Raw genomic sequence first — 22,666 nt, 5'->3', positions numbered from 1 at the left:
TGTCTCGGTATTTCAAAATGATTGCGGTGGTCGATCTGCACAGACCGATTCACTTTTTCCCTGTGTCAATTTCTTTCATCAAAAGCTGCTCTCTTTTATCTTCTTAACACCTTCGCTGACTGCAATCATTGTCAGATTTCGCAAAAACTTCGCAATGAGATAATCCGCGACAAAAAGAAAAACACCATCTCGCACGCATGAATGACACGAACGACAAACAGCACAATGAAAAGACGGCTAGGTTTGCTGGCTACTACATATTAAGCCACAGCTTTGTGGTGCCGCCAGGAGCTGGAACTTGATATGCTGATGATGATAGCTACAGCCCATAGACCCTACAGACAGAAACGGCGGTTTCTGTTTTTCGCGAGGGCTGCGAGGTGCGGCACTGTTAATTTTAGCCGTATACATGTTCCTTTATTATCGAAGAAAAAATGAAATGTGCACATTAACCTGAAATAATATACACTATATTGAAATTCGTAATTCTGAACAATTTTTACTTTGAAAAAATAAGAAATCTGTTGGGGATATTAAAAAAAATTTATTGATTTGAAAAATTCATTAATGTGGTGTTCGTAGTGATGAGACTTGACTGTAAACAGTTTGTAATTCACTGCAACAGAATGGCATGCCATTGAAATGCGTAGAGAAAAACGTTGCTTTAGCACAGGGGAAATGACAAGTCCTGAAATAACACAACAAAGCAAATGCACCTAGACCTACCTTTAATTCAAGGCTTTGTGTCTTTATCCACTGTTGAAGTGTCCATCTTTTTGTCTTCCTTATCTGCAAAAGAAGCAGACGCAGAGAGACAGCGAGTCAGCAGACACATCTCAGAATTTTAAATAACGAAGCTAGAATTATCAGCCCTAGAAATAGCAAGCCTTCTGCTTCAGCCATGCACAATAAAGAAGGGAAGTGACCTTTGAAAACCGAAAAATCGTGAAAGAGTCAATTTTGGAAGATTATATATTCCCGCAGTATATCTTACAATCTACCCTTTCTGTAGTTATCAATGCCAAACCTGTCACAGCAACATTGGAAATTAATTACACAACAAGCGGCAGCAGCCGTGGAACTGTGAGCAAGCGCCGAAAATTCCCAAACTTCGTGTGCGCCATTCCTCTCCCGCCAAACCGAACACCGCCATCTTGATTTTGTTTTGTTTGTGAATTCTTGCGCTTTCTTTTGTCACCCTCAGTGGCGGTGGCAGCACGGTCGAGGCGTGGCTTGCTTCCGATTGGGAAGATTGGGAGCCTCACGGCGCCTTTCGAATTCAAGGCTACCATTGGGCAAAGTGGGCACTCCGCGAGAATGCGGAGGATCGGGCGACTGCTACTGGCTGCTGAGCCCGCTGATGCAATGGTCTCTGCCGGCTGCCCCCGTGTGTCGTCTTCGTCTGCTCCCGCTCTTTGTTCTCGCTGTTGGCTTTCTTTGTGCTTCGTGCGTTCCCTTCGCCTTTCACCATTTTTGCGATCGCTGTCTTGGCTATCTCTCGTCTTGCCATCTGAACAGTTCCATGCTACATGTCAAGCATTGCGTGGTCGCTCATGATGGCTCGAGATACGATACGCGTTCAGTGCACGGAAGTGAAGTCCGTCCACATGGTGAAGCCCGGCATCAACGACTGCATTGATGCCTGCAGCGTCCTAGTATCTGTTACAGTGAAACTGAGTTACAGTGAAAAAAAGGGCCTTGTCTTGACCAGTCTACCCAGAAAAAACAATGCCAACACATTCTGCAAATTCTCCAGGGCGGGACACAAGCGACCCATTATATACTCCTGTAACTTGAGAACCAAAAAGTGCACAGCTTTATGAAACTTCGTAGCTATTGAAATGTCCATGCTATGAGCCTACCTCAAACATTTCATTGAGATATCTCGACAAACAAAAAAGTTAGCGCTCTCTCAACCTTATAGGGCCGTTTTCTCAGAATCCCTGTTTTGTCTAGTGCGGCTGCTTAGGACAGCCGTGTATTGGGAACCGCTTATTAGATTTTCATGAGGTTTCTTTTATTCCATACCTCAATAAATTTGAGGGCAAGACAATTTTCTTTCTTCATGATATTGTCAGAAATTATTGACAAATAATTAAAATTTGGTCTTACCCTGGGGTAACTATCCAGGAATGAACCTAACAAATTTCATAGTGCCAGCACATTTTGCAAACTCTGCACATCTATCCTAAGGAACATATATAAGCCATCGATATAACCCTCTAACTTGAGAACCGATAAGCCCAGCTCCATGAAGCTTGGTACAGTTGAATCCCACGACAATAAAATTCATGGTGCACGGAAAAAAAAAAAAAAAAGTTAGTTATCGCAGAACTTTGTCGCAAAAACTTGATATGAGAAGCAAAAAGAATTGCCCAAGCAAATACTTTATTGCTAAAAATCAGTAATCTTGGCTTGCTTGCACTTCCCGGCTAGCTATGCCACCATGCGATGTTCACATTCAGTCAGCAAGCCCATTGTAACGTTGTCATCACGAATAGCAACAGAACTCCTGATGACATTTAGAGGCGTGAGGCGGTTGTAGTAGCGGGCGCATCCTGCAGGTCATCTTCGTCATCGGAAGAGTCTTCCTCATTCTGGGTGGCTTTGATGATCTGCTCATCACTCAAATCTTTGTGAACATGCACACAAGCATCAGTGCCGATGTACTCGTCGAGCTCGAGGTTAGGTGGCACGTTTCCAATTTTTTTTCTGCGCTGTCCAGGTGGCCATGATGACCGGAGTTGGTGACGCCTATTCATCATTGTCGTCTAAACATCCAGTGCTTCCCCAGCAAAGTTTACTGGTCGAACTTCGGCAAATCCAGCGTGCCTGAAGCAGTTCGCTATTACTGAACGCCCCAGTGAGCTCCAGGCAGCAGACATCATTTGCAGCACCATGTACATATGCACCTTCATTTTTCGTCTGGTTTCAAAGTTGAAGAGCAGCCGCTCAATTAACCTCGTGCGATAAGCGCGCTTCAAGCTAAGAATCACACCCTAGTCGAGAAGTTGTAGAACAGAAGTGCAATTCGGAGGAAAAAAAGTTTGAGCTATATTATCTTGACTTCGTTGGAGTGATGCGCTGAACAATTGTCCTAGAAGAGAACAAACTTTCCGGCCCTGCCGCTTCATGTCACGGTCGAATAGCACCACTATTCGGTGAAAATAGAGCAGGTCATCCACGACGACTTTTTGTTTGCGACACACAGCACAGGTAGGCTACAGCTTCCCTTGAAACAGCGCGGCTTGGAACTTTTTCCGATAAATAATAATGGATGCTTATTCAAGCCATCCATGTTCGTGCAAAGCAGCACTCTGACACGCTTTTTACTATGTTTGCCACCGTGACAGTGCTGCCCCTTGAAGTCGAGCGTCCTGACTGGCAACATCTCATAGAACAGCCTGGTCTCATCGGCACTGTAGACGTCTGCCGGCGTGTAATCGTTTAAAATACCGGCCACATTGCTCCCCTTCCAAGCAGTTGCTCCGTCAACATCTGCTAACATCAATTAGCTGCACTGCATTTTTCTGCCAATTTTATGGCGGGCCTTAAAACAATTCAGCCAGCAAATGGTGCCTTTAATATCGTCAATGCCGAGTGGGCACGCATAGTTCATGGCTTTCTGCCGGACGATGCTTCCGCTTAAGGGGAAGTACTGGGCTCCTGCTTCTTCGAACTGCGCGTACACTGCTTTGCCCGGCTCTTCACAGCATGACTATGTAACCTTTCTGTGCTTCAAGGACGTGCCTGAAGCAAGTGCCTTCTTTATGTTTCCTTTATTTCTGAGTGTCGTGGATAGCGAACTTGCAGGAATTCCAAAGACTTCAGTGATGGCCGCTTTCTTCCTTCCACTTTCTGCTGAAATGAAAGGATATTGTGCTTCGCATGTGTTGACATTGTGTCTCGCAGATGAAAGCTGGTTGCCGTCGTAGACACAGGCAGTGAGTGACGAGACCACGAAACAAGGCCAAAATGGCGGAACTGGTGGAAATACAATCACATGATTATGTGATGACTGTAGCTTTGGATTTGACTTGGACTTTTCTCTAGCCAGTAAAACGAGTTTTCGTTTCGATTTTGCTCGTGAAAATGTCGCTGAAGTGGAAATGCGCTGCAAAAATGGTTCGTTCAGAAATATTAAGAGCATCCTATAAGATATTGACAGGGAATAAAAAATGCTTCGTTGTTGCGGTATTCAACTGTAGTTCTTCAAATGTTTGTACTATGTACAGAACATTTGTCCTGGATGGTTCCACAGAGCTGCTGGGTTTTTGACCTTGCAGTCAGAACATCAGCCCTGTTGGACTGCTAGTGCTGCAATCAGGGTTCTCCATTTTGAGAGGTAGACACTTGCTGACCGGGGGTAGGGGTAGGGGAGAAGCTGTATTATAAACCGAATAATAACGTAATGACAACACCACAGAGGTCATGAGGGAAAAAAAGTGACAGCAAAGATAGCTGTGCAGCTTTTCTTCTCAGACCTGTCTTGCAGCACACGGCATAACTCCAAACCATTTGTTGCCCTTTTCTATGCACCAATGGCCCACTAGTGCTAATGTGCACAGTGTTAGCCAAACAAGCAGCTACTGTAACTAGCGGTGATATTGCATGAAAAGCAGCTTTTCAGAAGCATAAACAATAATGAAAGCAAGTAAAAAAAGAAAGCGGCGGCCCACTCAGCCAACACAGTAAAATCCTGTTAATTTGACCTCTAGGAAAAATGAGCAAATTATGCAAAGTTCATCTTAATGAATGGACCGAAAGAATGATCGAAAACTGTATGCCATCCCGAAATAAACCTAAAAGGCAAGTGATGCACTTTACAGTCTGAAACCGCGTAACTGGCTGAACCACAGTCACAGAAAGTTGCTGGCAGTCAGCTTGAGAGGAGGGCGGCAAAACCACTGCCACCCATTTTGGGGAGAACCGTGGCTGCAATGTATTAAAAAAAAAAACTGCCGAGCTGTGATGCTGAACTGAAAAGTTACAGTAGAGCCAATTTCAACCGTAGTGCTTGCCGTGGTTTATTTTAACCGAGCCTTCCCACCACTGCTGCTCATTCCTATTCTTCTGAAATACTGCAGTCAGTTATTTCTAGTGTCTTTCAAGTTTCATACAATATAATCTCGGTGATACTAATCTCGCTGGCCCATAAAAATATTTGTACCATCAAAACAAACAAAATCTGCATGCAGAAGTATACGAAATGCATCCTAAAAATGCACACGGTGCTTTTGACAATCACAACATTGGCAAGGTGCAAGTCACGCACCGCACCACCGTAACCAGCTCCTGGTGCACAGAATGTGACTATCACAAAAGTCAATAATTTGTGGGCCCAGAGTAATGCTCAAGGTTGCAGCTGCAGCTTGCATGTTCATGTAATATGCAGTGATGCAGGCAAACGTTCGGAACATCCAAAATTTTGCGCATTGTCTGCATATGACCTCTGGCCAGGGAATTTTAAGAATGTTTCATCCCGAAATTTTTGTGAACCATGTCCGTATCAACAAGATTCTAGTGCATTTGCTAAAAGAAAAGGCTTTGAGGGCAGCTCAACTGAAGTTCATTTCATCTCTTGCATTACAGCTCGTGTCACCATTCCTGCCCTTGAAGCAACAAGAATTTGCAGTCACCCAGACATTCTCACTGGTGAAACTCAGTTATGATGTCTACCGTACAAGCTGCAAATAAGTCAAACTTTTCTTTTTCAAAAGTGGATATTCAAAATTAGACATGAGGAGCCGACCTAAGCTCTGGCCGAGCTGTGAATCCTGCACCCCCTTCGATTTCTTGGTGGTGCTTGTTCCTACCGGGATTTATGGAGCTTTAGGTTGCAAAAAGAAAAGCCAATACTCCCAACAAAAATTTCAGCTTTATAACACATACCATCGGCCTCTTTCTTCAAAGCCTGTGGACCATCCCCACCAGGAGGCACGGAGATTTTAACGTCCACAGCCGGCGACGTCCTGGCTTCGTCATCGCCCCCTGTGGGCGACGGAGTTACTGCGGCGCCACCAGTCGGAGTGGCAGCCGCGTTCGCGCCCGGAGTGGCTGCAGCTGACCCAGGAGCCGACCCCTTGCGCTGCTTCTTGGGCCGGTGTGAGCGGTTGTCACGGCGGTTGTCGCCCTCGTCTTCAGAGTCGGAGAACTCCTCGTCACAAGCCACGCGCTTCTCTGACGCCCGGATGCTGATGCGCTCGTCTGGGTTAACTTTGTCTTCGTCCTCGCTCTCTTGGTCCATGGCGTCTTCGGGGATGGCTGCATTATGTAGTAGATAGGTTGTGCAGTACTCCTTTTAGAATGTAGATTTTTTTTCCCCTTTTGCCAAAAACCACCCCATCAAAGGAACCATTTACAGGCCATTCTGACAGCTCTCTCATCAAGCAAAGCGTTCTTTTCTGCTTTGAGCCAGGTCACGCCATTTCACCATTCGATTAGGAACAGTTACCTGTGCGTGCCTGCCATCCTTCATGTTCTGTATTTCACAGTGCATTCCTTACGCCAACTACTCAAGAAACAACATCCCATCATGAGTGCTAGCCCCCGTTTTGTTTTGGTGCAGCCTTTATTCTACCTGACAGCTGTGCCCATACACTGAACTGAAAACATTAAGAAAGATGTCTACGCTGAACAGTGCTTGCAGCGAGGCAGCAAGAGCTAGATTTAGTGCACCTCACCCTCCAAGTAGCCGACGAAACTCGAGATAAAGGGGTTTGTTCAGAATCTTCCTGGCAGAGCCAATGGCCGTCAGAAAATTCTGCACATGCCTCATGCCACGATGTTGTGCGAATAACACCTTAGCTACTGCAGAATCTTATGTAAATAAAATGCTCCAGGGAGACAGGAAGAAAAAAAGAGAAGCGACTGGTCATTTCCAGCCAACTCCACTTTCTTTTCCCAACACAGCCCCAAGCACAAACCATACAAAACCATGAGCCAACACTTACGCTGCATCTGGACGCCTGGTGCATGGGGAAGCATACGAAGGTTCTCAAATAGCCTGGTCCTGAAACAGATAAGGCACAACAGGTTTCAGAAGACTAGATACAAAAAAATAAAACAAAAAGAAAACAGGGCAAGACAGGAAATGCTAATAAATCAAAGTAGTAGTACCTGATCTTTTCAAGGTATTCTGGTGTGTTCTGGTTGGCCATATTGGAAGGGCTGATGTGCAGCTTGAAGTCTGGCCCAAAGTACTCGAAGTAGTCATTGTATGGAAGCTCTGCACAGAAATACAAGAGCAGAGAAGCTCAAAAGTCACTAAGGACAATTCAGCTTAGTTAAGTATCAATTACTGACTTGCAAATACATATATACACATGACTCAATTCAGATAAGACCACACTGGTTGGGTTTCGTTTGATTTATGGGGTTTAATGTCCCAAAGCGACTCAGGCTATGGAGATGCCGTAGTGGAGGACTCCGGAAATTTACACGGCCTGGGTGACGGACATCGCACAGCACACGGGCACCTTGTTTCTCGGCTTTATCAAAAAGCGGCCATCGCGGCCGGGTCTATTTGGAATGATCAGAGTGGTAGTTCAAATAAACAAGAAGGTAAAATTAAGACTGAATTAACTAGGTTGCAATGCACAAAATAAATGATGTATATGGCAGCTTGCAACTACAGCATGAGATGACCGCAAATTTTCACATTACAAAGATCTGTCTGCGAAAAAAAGGAAAAAGTCACAAAAATCTGCTCACAGCTGGTGAGATTTCTTTGCAATCCTTTGCTGACCTCTCAAGAGTTCATGCCGCATACTGCATGGCAACCGGTGGCCAAGGCATTAACAGTGTGCAGTCGTCGCGCCATCCCGCTGTGTGTCATGATTGCCGAATATGACATTGGCAAAGTGAAAGAAGCACTCGACAGATGTGAGTGTATTCGAAGCTGGCAAATTTGCCCCCGACTTCCAAGAATACCCAAAATCGTGTAAACTGTACAAAAAGCAATTCGGCAGGAGAATGGACCTTTTTTTTAGCAGCACAGACCATCGAAGGTGAAGTACATTTTTCAGGCCTTGTTGCCAAGAATAGTACCTCACATATTTTTGGCGAAAAATAATTTACATATTTTGCAGCCAGTAGTCAAGAGCAGTGATGGCTTTGTCCAGCTAGCATGGAGAGGCATGATTCATCTGTAGACACACTTTCCATGCTCCGCTAGATTCGTCTGAATGGTGGCAAAAATGCACTGACAAACCTGGGGCTGTATCCAGCGGAGGTTCCTTTCGGGAACCATTCTCTTTCAAGATGACGTATTTGACGTCAGCAAGACAGCGGGCGCCACCTCGCGGGGAGGATGGGAAAGACAGCGGCCAATCAGCGATGGCGCCAGATCGTAGGCGTGTCCACCACGAGCATATGGCTTTTTCTGGTACCTTCGCAGGTACGTCGCACCTCAAAGCGACGCTGACACCAATGCAGCCTTCCAGGCTACTGACAAATGCGTGGTGCTTTCCAGCGAGCGAATGAAACGGCAATCCACCATTTGCGATCCTTTTAATTAAGTTTTTTCGTTCTTAAGCTCACTAATAAGTTCATTCAATAGGTTCATTCATTTAGGCAAAAATGAATGACTAAGCATTATTGAAACTTTCCTCACTGTTGCGTTTTCCTGGCTGCTATGTTTGTTTTCCCCGGTACGGTGAAAAAAGTATGAATGGGATTCCACTGTATCTGGGTTCAACTTGTAGTCAAATGTTGCAGTTTGCAAACAAAACTTGAGAAGCAGCAATGTTCCCAACTTTTGGAATGAAACTGAAGCAACTGGTCACAGCAGAGTGACTTTTTTTGCCGTTTCGAACAGTTAATTATTCGGACGATTTCCTACGTACCTACAAAAAACGCCATTCTAGGAACAGCATGTGGCGAGTTCCTCCTTCGTTTTTTACTGGCATGGCTGGGGAAAAAAGATGGCCGCTTCAGACGGCTTGGTGCATGCGCAAGTCGTTACTAGGAAAAGGTCCATCGCACAGATGCGTGTTGCATCAATATCCACATCAGCTGTCCAGTTTCTACGGCGTGAAGATGAAACCGGGTGTGGTGTCGATTGACGCTGTGCCCGGTGCTCACCATTTGCGATGTCAACGCCAAGTGCCACGGCCGTCTCGTAGGTCCAGCAGCGCGCCACGTTGCGAATGGTGTAGCCGCCGCCACCCAGCTGCAGCAGGGGCAGGTTGTAGCGGCGCACAAACTCGGCACACTTGCCGTGACCCTTGAGAGTCAGGTTGAAGCAGCCAAGCCGGTCGCCCGACAGGGAGTCAGCGCCACACTGAAGCACCACTGCACTTGGCTGGTACATCTCCATTACCTTAGAGATGAGCTGTGCACCGTGGGGAAAAAAAAAAAAAAGATTACACCCGTTACCACCACATGCCATCACTCTAGCTGCCTCACGAGCGCACAGAGTAGGAATGACTGAGACAATGACTGAGCTTGGTTCACACACTCATCCTAGTTATGTGCTGCTCTGATGCCTATAGCTCCCTCCTGCCTATGAATCTACACTGCAATAGTCAATATGAATGCCAAATGCCATGAGCGGTGTTCACAGTAATAGCAGCAGCACAAATTGGTCTGGCAAATAAGGTCTTCTGGAGACAAGTTCCCTGACTAATGTAATTCAGCTGCTAACAAGACATCAAAAGTGCTCACAAAGAACATGCAGCATGAGAATGGGTTGTCCAGTGAAACCTTATTAATGCAGATACCATTTCTGTCAGCTTTACAAGAACTGAACTGAAAAGTTTCACTGCTGAGCAAAACTGCAATGCACCCCAAGAAAACAGCCGAACTGCTGAACAGCTCAGCGCTTCTCAATGCCACTCACCGGCTGGAAGATGCTCTCATAAGACTCGTCGTCTATGCCGTCCCTGAGGGGGAAGTTGACGGCATAATACTTGCCCTTGCCTGCACCAATATCCTGGGGGAAAGAAGAAGTACTAGTGAAAATGCAGAACAAACCGAAGACCTGGGCAAGTTGGTGTGACACACTGCACCATAGCACAAAGTACATCGCTTCTTGCATCCCGTCTCCTTACCACCAACGCCCAATCGTGATGAAAAACGCAGCTCAACAGACAACGATGGAGAAGATGCACAGCATCGACCTTGTACTGTACGACTGGTAAAAGTGCTCCCACGTGCGGTCATAGCTCCTGTGTTCGTACCTTCTGCAGTGGTGAAGGAGAGTGCTCGAAACATCTAAACTTCTGAATGTTGTCTACAAGGCACTTCATGATGGCACCAGGTTCTTGAAGACCCGAAAATTGCAAAAAATAATAATAATAATAAATAAATAAAAAAAAGAAATTCATTATTTACGAAAACAATATTTTTGAACCATACAACCCATCTCCTACACATATACGAGCTAATTCATTCCCTGGAACATTCATGCCACTTTAAAAGACACAGGTGAGCGGAATAAATCTGTTTTTCCTCGTTTTCTCAAAACACAAATTTTTTACTCTCTACTAGCTTACAGGATTATTTTTGCATCTAGAGCAGACAAAGGAATAACTTTTATTACACCATGCTGCTATGTGACTAAAGTATACAATAGTGGGGACCAATGTTGCAATTTTCGCTTGCTAACTCTTGTGCACTCTAATTTAAACTGCCTGTCAACCAGTCCTATCTACACTGAACTTTAAGTTGTAACATATAACTAATCAAGAAATGCTTCTTACATTGTATTCCTTGTACTGTACACGGTCTAGCCACATGTTAATAACAGTTTTCTGATCAGTATATTTCTTTGTACAGTTTTTGTAAACAATGTTTAATATGCTTTTGAAAACTAACTGACATATCGGAAAAGTAGTCACATATTTGAAGTCAGTAAGAATTTGATCCAGTTTGCGCACTTTAATTAAATTTAGTTCAAAAATAAAGGAAAAGTTCGAACAGCCCTGTCCCAGCCCTACAGCCAGAAAAATTTTGCTAACTCCTATAGTAAAAGAAAAGAAAAAAAAAAAATCGTATCGTCCACGATCGTACCATTGAGACTATGCTATATAAAAACGTGCAGTTTAGCAACTGATGCCGGCAGCCAGACCTGCTAAACCAAACTGAACTAAGAATTAATAACTAAACAGAAACAGAACATTTCCCCCTTCAGGAAATGACCCAATGAAAGGAGTAGCACTCTCATGGACTGCCAATGATACCTGCCTTCCTCTTCAGAACCTTTTTATATTCACAGTTCACAACATGAGTTCCTATCACCCGCAAACAGAAATACTAGAAGAAACACAATCTCATTCTACACTGGAGTATGTTTGCCAGCTGTGTACGCTGATTTCCAACCCTTAGAAGCTAGATTAAATGTAACAAGCTGAAAAGAAGCTTGAGCACCTTCTTCAACATATCGGCGAGATCCTGTGGCTCCAGTCATATCAGTGGCACTTGCAATGTAGCCAAAAAGGTATATGTTCGTGCCCTAAGCATGCTGACCCCGAATAAGATTAAAACTCAGACAGCGTCAGACGTTTCTGTAAACTTAAGCCGGCTGCTACTGCTCATTAGTGCACTGGACGCCAAATATGCAAAAATGACCATGTCTGCAGGTGGAAATTTCGTGCCTGGCTTTATATGTGCCACACAATTAAAAGTAGCCTCTCGCATGTGTCGAGTTAGTGCTTATGCGGATCGTCCTCTTGCTTACAATGCGTAAAATCTTGCAACTGGCCTCAAAGCTTGGCCAGGCCAACGGTGACTGACAGATACTGCGTGGTGCACCGCAAAAGTTTACATCGCAACTGTTACCTACATTATGAGCAGCCCCCATAACGCAAAATACAGATATAATAAATTAAGAGCACACAATGGCCACGTTCATTGTAAGTCGGATCAACTGTACCGCGTAAACGACCGCCCTCACTGTCCACCACACTACAGATGGAAAAAATTAAAAAGAATACCACTATGATGTCTCATTGACAAAACCAAAAGTGCAACTGTAGAAGCCTCAAGAGCGCACGCATTTCAAGTGCTACTACAAAAATGTTGCCCAATTTCAATCCCGAAAGCTTGCAGGATGTCAACCCTAACCGTTTCGCCCTCAACGAGAGAGCTCCTAGAGTTCTCCCGACTCACTAAGTCTCACGCATGCAGTCTCTGCTTGACAAGGGACACCTACCCTGAGATCGCCCGTTCCAGGAAAGTACTCGCCGTACTTATGGAAAGAGCACGTCATGACCCTGTCCGTTGTGTAGAAGGCCTCCTCCACACCGTCCCCGTGGTGGATGTCAACGTCTATGTACAACACTCGTTGATGGTACCTGTGGGTTTCACCAGAAAAGCACTTAGCACAAAAACAAGCACCTAAGCATTACTGCGGCTTACTGAATTCTGCCTTCACACAAAAGTTATTTCGCACCATGACTCATCAAATCATTCTAGGAAACTGCCACGTCAGTCTTCATTCGTTCACGATAGCTTGATCAGCCCCCACTGAAGTCTATATATATTTCATGTTCGAAGACCTCCCTCATTTTTCAGAAAACTGTAAAAGCTGCTCCGTCCAAATTTAATTGTGAGAAAGCACTCACCATATGCAGTAACGAGCATATTGCCGCAAACCTTTCGAATCTTTATTTATTCTGTTTTCAACAACCCAATCCTCTTAGTTCTTTTGCGGGCACAAGTCAGCCAAATAAAGAGTTTAATTCGAGTGAAACACCAGTGTCTTCATTTGTGACTACCGGGCTTGTTACCACTACGTGACAATATATGCAAGAACCCTCAGTACACACTCACACAATCAGCAACATCGAACACAGCACAATGCTTTCCATATGTTCCAATGAACCGGAAAATTTGAGATTCCAAAAGTTCAAGTGGTTCAAATACCTGAAATAACAAAAGTGCACCGTGCGAATCGAACAGCAACTGCTACAAGCAAACAAACAATATATACCAGAGATCTTGAACACGCAGTCACAGCTCGCTTTCATTTTGATATCCAATGCCAGCTTCATGGGTCTACTTAATCACCAGACTCATTTTCTATCGAACAAAAGGTGGTATCCCCAGACAATACAAGTCCTTTGTGAAAATGAAAAGAGGCGTTGGAACTTCAATTTGCGTTAACGTAAGGGGGGAATGTGGGAATCGAACCACGAAAATCGAAAAAAAAAAAAAAGTTGATTTCAGAAAACTTAGCTTTTCGACATCTACAACACTCATTCTCTCGTCTGAAAATATTTCACCCAAAAACAAATTCTAAATGCTCCAAATAATTATATATAGACAACGTAATGTACATAATATGCAATGTATGCAAGTTTAGAATGCTAAGGCTTGTTTTCTGAAAAGTTTGTTTTGAGCATATCATCTTGCTCGCGGAGAGTGGAGAGTGAAGCGCCGCAGAAGATGCATAGATTTGAATGCAGTTTGTTTTGTTGTAATTGCTGACATATGCTTTGCATCAAGGCAGTCTCAGATTTACCCTCTAGGCTTACCATTTTATTATTAAATAACAAGAAATTAGGCCACGATGCATTCTAAACATGAGAAGGTACATATTGCATCTTTTAAGGGGGGCAAGGGTCTTTGGGACCAAAAAGTGACTGAAAAATAGAATTTTCGAAGATGACATTTTTGGAATCTACAACTATACATATTCTGAAAACAAATTCACCCCCAGTGTTGAATTATGCGTTTAGTGCAGTACCCGTACAGCTATAACACCGTGGGACGGAATGCGGCCGCAGTACCCATATGGCAAAAACAGTCAAAGGGTTATTCTCTAAGTCTACCAATCTTTGTCTCTCTGAAATCAATATTTCTGCCATAATGTTTAAATTAAATCATTGTGTCACCTTATTTTGCTTGTAAGCAGACGATAAAAACGGTACATTTTCAGCTCCACCGAACTCGCGTTTCACCGCGCCGATCACAGCCATCTTGGGCACGTTTGAAAGAGGTCCCTCTGGGCTTCAATTTCCCGCTACTTAAGCCTGCATGGCCTGAATGGCCACCGAGAAAAAAACACAAACAAAAAAAGCGCAGCCGAGGCGGGTGTGGACGCTTTCCCGGCGCCATTTTGTTGAAAAGCGAGCGACCGGCGCATAGCAATGCCTCCGAGTAAATTCCGTTTGAACCATAAGTTTGGTCAAAAGAAAAAAAATAAGCGAGTGAACAACCTTCCTACGCGTCCTGCATCATCGGAATGCTCCAATAATGTGCAAGAGGCAGCGGTTGGTGATGGAGTGCCAGTGGAGAACGAAGAAGGCCTAACGAGCTCGGCGACAGCCACGAGCAGCGGCCATGTACGCTGTGACACCGCAATGCTTCAGCATTCAGAATTGCTGGAGATCGAAGCAAAAGCGCAAGAACAACTACATGCTCTTGGCTCGAAAGCAGCACTGAAACGAAAATTTCATTTCATCACCAACTGTGACGAATGTCCACTTCAATACACCGCCAGCGGTATGGACGATACTGCATTCACTGTTGTGAATTTGGAATGTTTCAACAAGCTGTTGGAGTGTCATCAAATGCAAGGTTGCGGTGGGAATGTGAGTTTTTAAAGGAGACCTTGCATACGGTCTAGCTGCAAAGCTCTCTCTCTCGTGCACAGACTGCGGTGATATTTCATCGGCATGGAGATCGCCACACGCTCAAGCCAGCAAAAAAATAAGTCCATTCACTGTCAATATTCTTGCTGCACGGGCAATGCAAAGCAAGGGAAATCAACAAATTACACTAAATGATGTGTTTGCAGTAGTGAATATCTTGCATAAGGAACTTCATAATAAGAACTGGTAAGGTTACAAGGAGAATAAGTTGAAACCCGTGACAACACGCGCAGCAGAGAAAGTGTTGATGGACAGCGCCCGTTCAGTTCACGAGCTCTACCAAGAGTGCACCGGGCACTGAAGCAGCATTCCACCCACAAGCAGCAGTCAAACTACATGCCTGGCGCTTATTAGCTCTCAAAGGATGTAAATATGTACATATATCTTCAGTATTTTGTAAATTTTGGCCCATTTGGGTTTTTCTAATTTTTCTCAAATTGCTTTTTGGATATCCGGCTGGTTTGGTGTATCGATATGTCTGCACCTAGAGCAGATGCAGGTGTAATATCTTTTTTAGAAAAGGAAGCTAAAGGAGCAGCGGTTGCAATGTCTAAGGAAAAATTTTGCAAACTTTTGAACGCTTAAAAGCACGTACTGCATGTTAATGCTAAATGTTCCATTAAATTGCACACAAAGATAAAATAAAAAAAAAACTGCATTGAACATCCCATTTTCTCTGCATTAAACTATGTAGCCATTAAAAAAAAAAAAAGAATTTTACCCAGTCATTTTCTTTTCACTGAGGTACTAATTACTGACTAATTAAAACTGCGTAACATGAGTGCTAAATGGTTTGCAAGAAAAAGAAGGACATTTTTGAAATCAGCGCAGAAAACTGGGCAAGATGGTATAATTTTATTATTATTCGCTTAGAAATAAGAAAAACAGCTTTAAGACCAGTGTCCCCCCTTAATAGAGTAGGGAAGTTCAAAAAGAAATTAACACTTCCTTCAATTCAGACCCCACTTTCTATTAAATATCAAAGTCATTTACAGACCTATAGCCAATGTTGTACTCGTGCTGCCTTGGCATGATCAAGCAACACATGAACAACATGTAAACTATGATGAAACAAAAATTGCTGAGGATATCACAGTGAAGCTTTATATCTAACTGTTTGATACTATTTCAAGCCAGTGTACAAATTTGCATCCCTCTATGTCGGAAAATTAGTCTGCCTCCGATTCTCTCATCCCCTCCTTAAGAACCCCAAAATAACTAGCCCTCTCTTTCACCTAATAGTAGCATACATTTTCTTCTATGAGGATGACTGTTGTAATAATAAATACAACACAAAATACCTTTGTACCTTTTCATATGGTCACACAGCGAGATGTTTTGGTTGGTTTTTATTTGTTTATATGTTATTTTTACATTTATATTATACTTATAGTCTCTATACTTAAATTTTTTCATTTTTCTGGCTCTTGGCTCACGAAGGATGAGATTTTCTCAACTTGGCCCACACAGCAGTACAAGTTTGAGACCCCTACCAAGGACCTTGCCTGTGTACAGGCTAGGACTTCAGATAATTCGAACTTTTTCAGTACCGTGAAGTTCGAATTAATGAGCTTTTACTGTAAACAGCAAGTAGGGAAGATACAAAGAAGTCCTGTAGTCTTCTTTCGTCCAAACCCTAAAGCAGTTGCATGAGTGAATAAACAGTACAAATGAGGAAAAAAGGCGGGAAAACTTGCGCAAAACAAATGCAGAACTCTCAACAGCGTTCCCTGTTCCGTTAGCATGTGCACTAGACATTGCACTCACTTGAGCAGCTCAAGAATGGCCAAGACAATGTCGTTGACATAGCAGAATCCTGAAGCTTCAGACTTCTTGGCGTGATGGAGACCGCCTGCCCAGTTGATGGCAATATCGGTCGCCTGTTTGTTCAGTTTCACGGCACCAGCTGCCCACGGAGAAAACCAGTAAAACATTTTCAACTCGTGCCGAAACAAAGCACTAACACCAAAATAACTAGGCACTGCGCTGTCAGTGCAACTGGGTAACTAAAAGTAACAGCTTTTGCAAAAGACTCAAGGGAACTGAACCAATGTAATATAAGATCAGAATAATGCCAGTGAATGAAGCGCCACAGCTTGAAAAATACACAATGGGGGAAGGATTTAGTCAGTAGTATCCGATGCGACTGTTCACATCAATTGAAGCGGCAGAATTGTACAGCTCGCACTTCATCCCTACTTGGCATTCTTTCCTGGCCAAGCTTTTCTCTATGGCCAGCACCAAAGCAAGCACGCTTTTACAGGCCAGAAATTGGCCAATTTCCCACTAGATAGCATCATGTTTAATAATAATAACAACAACAATATTAATAATATTAAATAAATAAATTATGGAGACTACTACTGCTACCTAAGAAAGAAATTTAGGCACTGGATGAATGGACCCCTTTCTATAAAACAAAAAAAGAAAATAAAGAAGTAAGGGTCACAAATGAATAATGGCAATGTCGCAAGCTCAACTTACCTACAGAGCCACCTGTTGAGAGCTGGCAGAACTCGTACAGACCATCGAAAACAGGGCAATCTTCGCCAACATTAACTGCGAAAGAAGAGACCGGAGTAGTGCGTCAGCCCAGCTTGCAACTGGACCGCACAAAGAGAAAGCGGCAGCCGAGGTCCCACGCAACCACACTCCACTGCTCTGTAGAACTTGAGCTTGGTTTTATGAAACATAATTCATGAGAAGTAGCCAACAACAGCTTCCAGCTAGGTGTGATTTTCCAGGTTCTGGCTCCACCTCCATTTCCCTTGACTCAAGAGAAATTTTTTTCCTAGTAGTTTTCCTTAACTTCTCCAAAATTTAACCACCGAGCTGTCGCCGGCCAGAAATTCAGACAAGCTTTTTCTGGACATGCTCGATTATTCAGACTTTTGCATGGCATTGCAACATACCCCACTAAAACCAATGTAAGAGTTCCTGATACTTCGAACACATAAAAACGGATTTATCTATTTTCCACAACCTCATTTACATTCACGACAGAACCGTAGCAAACAGACCGGCCGCCATATACTAATGTACAACCTCGTTACTCCTACAGCTGAAACGGGGCCGAAAACCTTACAGAATAATGCTGAATTTAACATAAGAGGAAGCCTCCCAAGTGTATGGGCTGATAATCTTTTTGGGCTGACACACCACACAAGCATGATTACAAGCTCATACCATTCCCGGACTAGTCTGCTGCACAAATCTGAATTACACTTATAGCTTGCAGGATTTATCTGTGCTAAGCCCTCTCACCTCGAATGCAAGAAGAAGCAGTGAAGTGTGTGGGAGTCACATAGCTTCGCAAAGACAGCGAAAGGAAGAAAATTACAAAGTTTTGTAAGGCAAGCAGCTCACACCAGCGACAAAATGCACTGCAACCCCAAATTCTCTATCGCGGCACGGACAGACCAGGCATTGCCGAGACAGGCTGAAGGCTTCCCATTATATGCAAGCAAGCAATTGCACAGTGCATGCTATGACATACCAACAGTTCATAGATTTAGGTCTAGTCACAAGGCCTAATTACAAAGGGCAATGCCGGCAGAATGCTTGCTTCGGCCATTGGTCAGTCTTTACTTTTGCCTCTGGACACTTACCCAATCCACACGTTAATCCTTGACATGCTAGCAGCTGTGCAGCCATCGGACGACAAGCTCACAAAGCCTAAATTATTTTTGACACCACTACCACGAAAGTAGTCACTGCCTATCACATCGGTACACTATGTGTCGCAATAATGAGATCGTTTATGGGGTTTAACAACCCAAGGTGACTCGGGCTATTACTGGTGCTGTAATAGAGAGCTCCGATAATTTTGACTATTTGGGGTTCTCCAACATGTACCAACACTGAAAAGTACACGGGCACTTTGTGTTTTACCTCTGTTGAAATGTGGATGGTGTGGCCGGGTTCTAACTTAATCTCACGGCTCAGTGGTCAAGCGTCTTAACCACAGAGTCATCGCTTCAAGACCTGAGCTACGCGATGCTTTGGTATATACACGAAATGACTGACCCCTTCAACTGAAGTAAAGCAATGTTTTATAAGAAATTTATTTATTATTATTTTTTTTTTTTTCACCATTCTAATGTTTCCATAGGAGTCCAAACTACCAGTCAGCAACTATAGATCTAACTAGTACACAGTGGGCTCTTGGTAATTCAAACATCACAAAGCTCCAACCAACTTTTGGCTGCCTCTTAGTTCGAACTGCCAAGACTCAACTGTATTAAGTGTTGAACCTGCCGTGGGAGGAAAGACTGCCGAGCCACCCCAGATGATCCTGGCCAACTTGAGCTCAACCAATTGCGGAGCTAGGACCTACGTGTATCTAAGAGATTTCCTCTCTAAACGCCAGGCCTTTCTTCAGATTGAGGACGAGGAGTATGGCCCTTACGTCATGGGAACACGGGGAACCCCTCAGGGAACGGTACTATCACCACTTCTGTTCAACATAGCTATGATGCACCTCCCAAGCCAACTGGCACGGGTGGAAGGAATTCAACATACATTATATTGTCACAGACAACAGGGCTAGACTTGACTAAAACGCCGGGACGAAGCTGTACCAGCAGGCGAAGTTCGGCACACAGCACGCGAGAGTCAACTTCAGTGTCCTCTTCTTTCAGGTGCAGCAAGAACATGGGGACACCAGGTGGCAATATGCAGATGACATTACTATCTGGACCACCGACGGGAGCCTTGGGGAAATGGAGGAGCACCTTCAGCGGGCCGCTTCCATAGTCGATGCGTATGCTATCGACTGTGGGCTCCAATGTGCTCCAGCCAAATCAGAGCTTCTGCATGTTAGAACGAACCCAAAGGATAACACAGCAATACACATCTCTTTGTCGGGAGGTCCTATCAGAGAGGTGGAGGAGCTCCGGATTCTGGGCCAGTTCATTCACCACAGACTCAGACCGGACTCCACTATTGCAAAACTCAAGAAGGTAGGCGAACAGGTAGGGCGCATGATTCACCACGTCTCCAACAAGCGGGGCGGTCTGCGGGGCAGGAACGCGCTTCGGCTCGTCCATGCTTTCGTGACTAGCCGGATCCTCTACGCCGTGCCATACCTTCGCACTACTAAGCAAAACGATGAGCAAATAGACGCCATCATCCGCAAGGCAACTAAGCGAGCCCTGGATCTCCCGGTGGCTACCTCTAATGCAAAACTCAAGGCGTTGGGGGTGCTCAACTCCTACCAGGAGCTGCGGGAGGCCCATCTCGTGAACCAGTATACGCGGCTCATGCAGACGGCACCCGGGCGCCGCCTACTTAGCCGCTTACGTATCCAACATGATTGCACTTCAGAGGAGTCGAGGCGTATCCCAGATCTGTGGCGCGATATCCTCTGGGTATCTCCGCTACCCCGTAACATGGACACCGACACGCACGAAAGCAGACGACAAGCGCGGGCTCGGGCGCTTGAGGGGCAGTACGGCTCCCGACCCGGTGTATATTATGTAGACATAGCAGGGCCGTCGCCGACGGGATTTTACACGGCCGCTGTTGTTCACCGGGAAATGCGCTTTGATGGACTCTCCTTCCGAGCACAAAATTCAGCAAGAGCCGAGGAAGTAGCGATAGCGCTTGCTGCCGCGGACCCGAATTCAAGGATGATCATAACGGACTCCCGAAAAGCGTGTGTTCATTACTTAGAAGGGGAGATCTCCCCCTTAGCGAGTCGAATTCTAAGGCGGACTGCCCCAGCTGCAACGTCAAAGAAAATAATTTGGGCTCCTGGCCACCAGGGCTTACGAGGTAACGAAACCGCTGACGCGGCTGCCCGAGCGCTTACTCACCGGGCTCCTCATCAAAGCTCTTCTGACTCGGAGACAAACCAGCCGCTTCTGCGAGAAATCATAAAGTATTATAGCGACAACCACCGCCTTTTCCCGGCTCCTGCAAAGGGGCTAAGGCGGAGGAACGAACTTTAAGGCGCCTGCAAACAGGCACTCTACTCTGCCCTGCAATCTTAAAGCATTATGATCCTAACACGGACAGGCGATGCCCGCACTGTGGAGAGACTTGTAATGTCTTCCACATGGTGTGGGCATGTACTCGAAATCCTCACCTCCCCCCTTCCCATACCCCTTCCCGAGAGGCATGGGAGACTGCCCTCCTCAACTGCTCCACACTGGAGTCTCAACGGGCTCTGGTGAAACGGGCGCGAGACGGGGCCTCGTCATGCGGTGTCCCGGACTAGGGACACCGACCATTTAGCGGGGCCACTCTGTGGTTCCCAAACTCCAATTAACCAATAAACGTTTCCACCACCACCCCAGATGAAAGAGGAAACTCACATCTCTGCATCTGCTTGTTGTACTCGGACATGTTGTCGGGCCGGATGCTGCGCAGGAAGCGGATGTAGTCGTCACTGTGGTACTTGGTCATCTCCTCCTGGGTCGCCTTGTGTGGCCGCTGGACAGCAGGCAAAGCCACAAGGGTAAATCAAAAGTCCCAAGCCCGCAACAGATACCCACACAATAAAAAGTCCCTCCTTTCCTCTCAGCTAAACAAACAACAACGAAATTAGTGTAAAAATTTTAGATACGCCTCTTCACAGGCGAGCTTTAGCCGCAAAAACTTAAAAAAAAAAAAGAAAAAAAAAAGGACGCTACACTGGTGGACTAGAACATGTATTTTCAGAATTGTGCTCCACAGCCCCTTGGCTTCTCCTCGAGGTGCTTTCTGGTTTCTTTGAGCATCTAAACCCAAGCATTCCACAAACTCCCCACCACTGTCCTTTCACTTTCTCTATTTTGCAACCGAGATTTTTATGTTCCCCTCTAAAATAATGCTGACTGGGCACTGTAGGCACCTCAATATGAACTAAATAAATAAATTAACAGACTGTTAAGTTATACAGCCAGTCATTAACAGGACTAGGCCATATTTTGAGAAGCTGTGCACCTGTGCATATGAGACATGGGAAGGAGTGCAAGCCAACAGACGCAAGGTTCTTCCCCCATTTTGAGAGCCGAAGGTGCTACCCAAGACTCATGCAGAAGTCTCAGGTGTTGTTGCCACTCTCCTGTGAGGAATGCAGGGTTCTCACCCCAATTGTAGAGTTCAATGCTCTACCTAGATTTGACCCACTTTTAAACAATGTCTGCAGATGCACTGTAGCACAAAATACCACTGATGCTTAGCAGATGTTAAAAGCCAACAATTCCTTAGAAATTAAGTAACTAATAGGTCAGAGATTATCACCAGCCCATGTACAACGCTTTGGAAGCTAAACACGAAATTGAAAGCGCCATTAGGGCTCATACTTCGCTTCACAAGCTGTTCAGAGCATTACAAAAAGCAAGGAAGCTGTGGGCCCATCAGGACAACACGCCAATTGGCCAAGGTCGTCCATACCTCCCGTAGTGCTGCAAAGCAGCTCATGAAGCGGAGTGTACACACCCCAAAAGCAAGCACTAGCACACACAATAAATTAAAATACTGGAGAGACTCTACAGAAAAATGCGTTTAAAAAGACATAACCGTAAATTTGATCTGTCTGATCAAAAATTTGGAGGACGCTTAAGCTTTGCCTTCAAGAGTGGAACGCGATAGCGTTATTACATCGCAGGGGACGCTTTCCCAGCAGAAGCGCTACGGCGCAGCGGTCACGTTAGAGGCGTCCGGCATCAGACGCTGCACCTAGCAATCGCGCTGTGAGTGGAAAGAGGAGCCGCGTCGCCTAAACACCACTGGTCGAGTGACGCACGCTGGATGTTGGAAGGGGAGAGAGCGAGAAAACTTATTAAACGCAAGGGTATTGGGGCATCCTCGCACTGGTACCCGCGCGGCCCGAAGGGGAGAAGCGGGTGAGCGAAGATAGTGATCTAAAGAAAGGAAAGACGCTTGATTTTACAACCCGTGAGGGTGCACGGCGAAACGTCAGGGGCGAGTGGCGCGCCACGTGTCGGGGCAGCGCCGCACATGGAAGTTGCTTTTTATTTATGAAGTGCATGCCGGGATTTATCGCTCACGGCCAACGACGCCGACGACACCGGCTTTTCTGCGACACGAGCTCCTTAACGCTACCGCGTTAAAAAGTGTTT

At 45.1% G+C, this 22,666-nt stretch overlaps 1 protein-coding gene and 1 pseudogene across 1 annotated transcript in view; one reads left to right on the top strand and one right to left on the bottom strand.

Moving 5' to 3' along the window:
- The window catches only part of LOC146178530 (histone deacetylase 1-like), a 29,442-nt gene that overhangs the window by 2,585 nt on the left and 4,191 nt on the right, over nt 1-22,666 (bottom strand). The window contains exons 3-12 of the mRNA XM_084578351.1: nt 20,915-21,032; nt 17,082-17,156; nt 16,365-16,503; nt 12,155-12,296; nt 9,842-9,934; nt 9,085-9,334; nt 7,120-7,228; nt 6,954-7,012; nt 5,893-6,264; nt 727-789 (exon numbers count right to left, since the gene is read on the bottom strand). Coding sequence (XP_084434477.1) covers nt 734-789; nt 5,893-6,264; nt 6,954-7,012; nt 7,120-7,228; nt 9,085-9,334; nt 9,842-9,934; nt 12,155-12,296; nt 16,365-16,503; nt 17,082-17,156; nt 20,915-21,032 — 1,413 coding nt within the window. The 3' untranslated portion in view covers nt 727-733. The remainder of the gene's footprint in view (nt 1-726; nt 790-5,892; nt 6,265-6,953; nt 7,013-7,119; nt 7,229-9,084; nt 9,335-9,841; nt 9,935-12,154; nt 12,297-16,364; nt 16,504-17,081; nt 17,157-20,914; nt 21,033-22,666) is intronic.
- LOC146178531 (uncharacterized) lies at nt 18,144-20,817 on the top strand (annotated as a pseudogene).

This window comes from Amblyomma maculatum, chromosome 9 (genome assembly GCF_055883805.1).
Source record: "Amblyomma maculatum isolate TAMU_Amacu chromosome 9, ASM5588380v1, whole genome shotgun sequence".
NCBI classification, from domain to species: Eukaryota; Metazoa; Arthropoda; class Arachnida; order Ixodida; family Ixodidae; genus Amblyomma; species Amblyomma maculatum.
The sequence above is the reverse complement of the archived record's forward strand: the minus strand, read 5'-3'. Positions and strand labels throughout refer to the sequence as shown.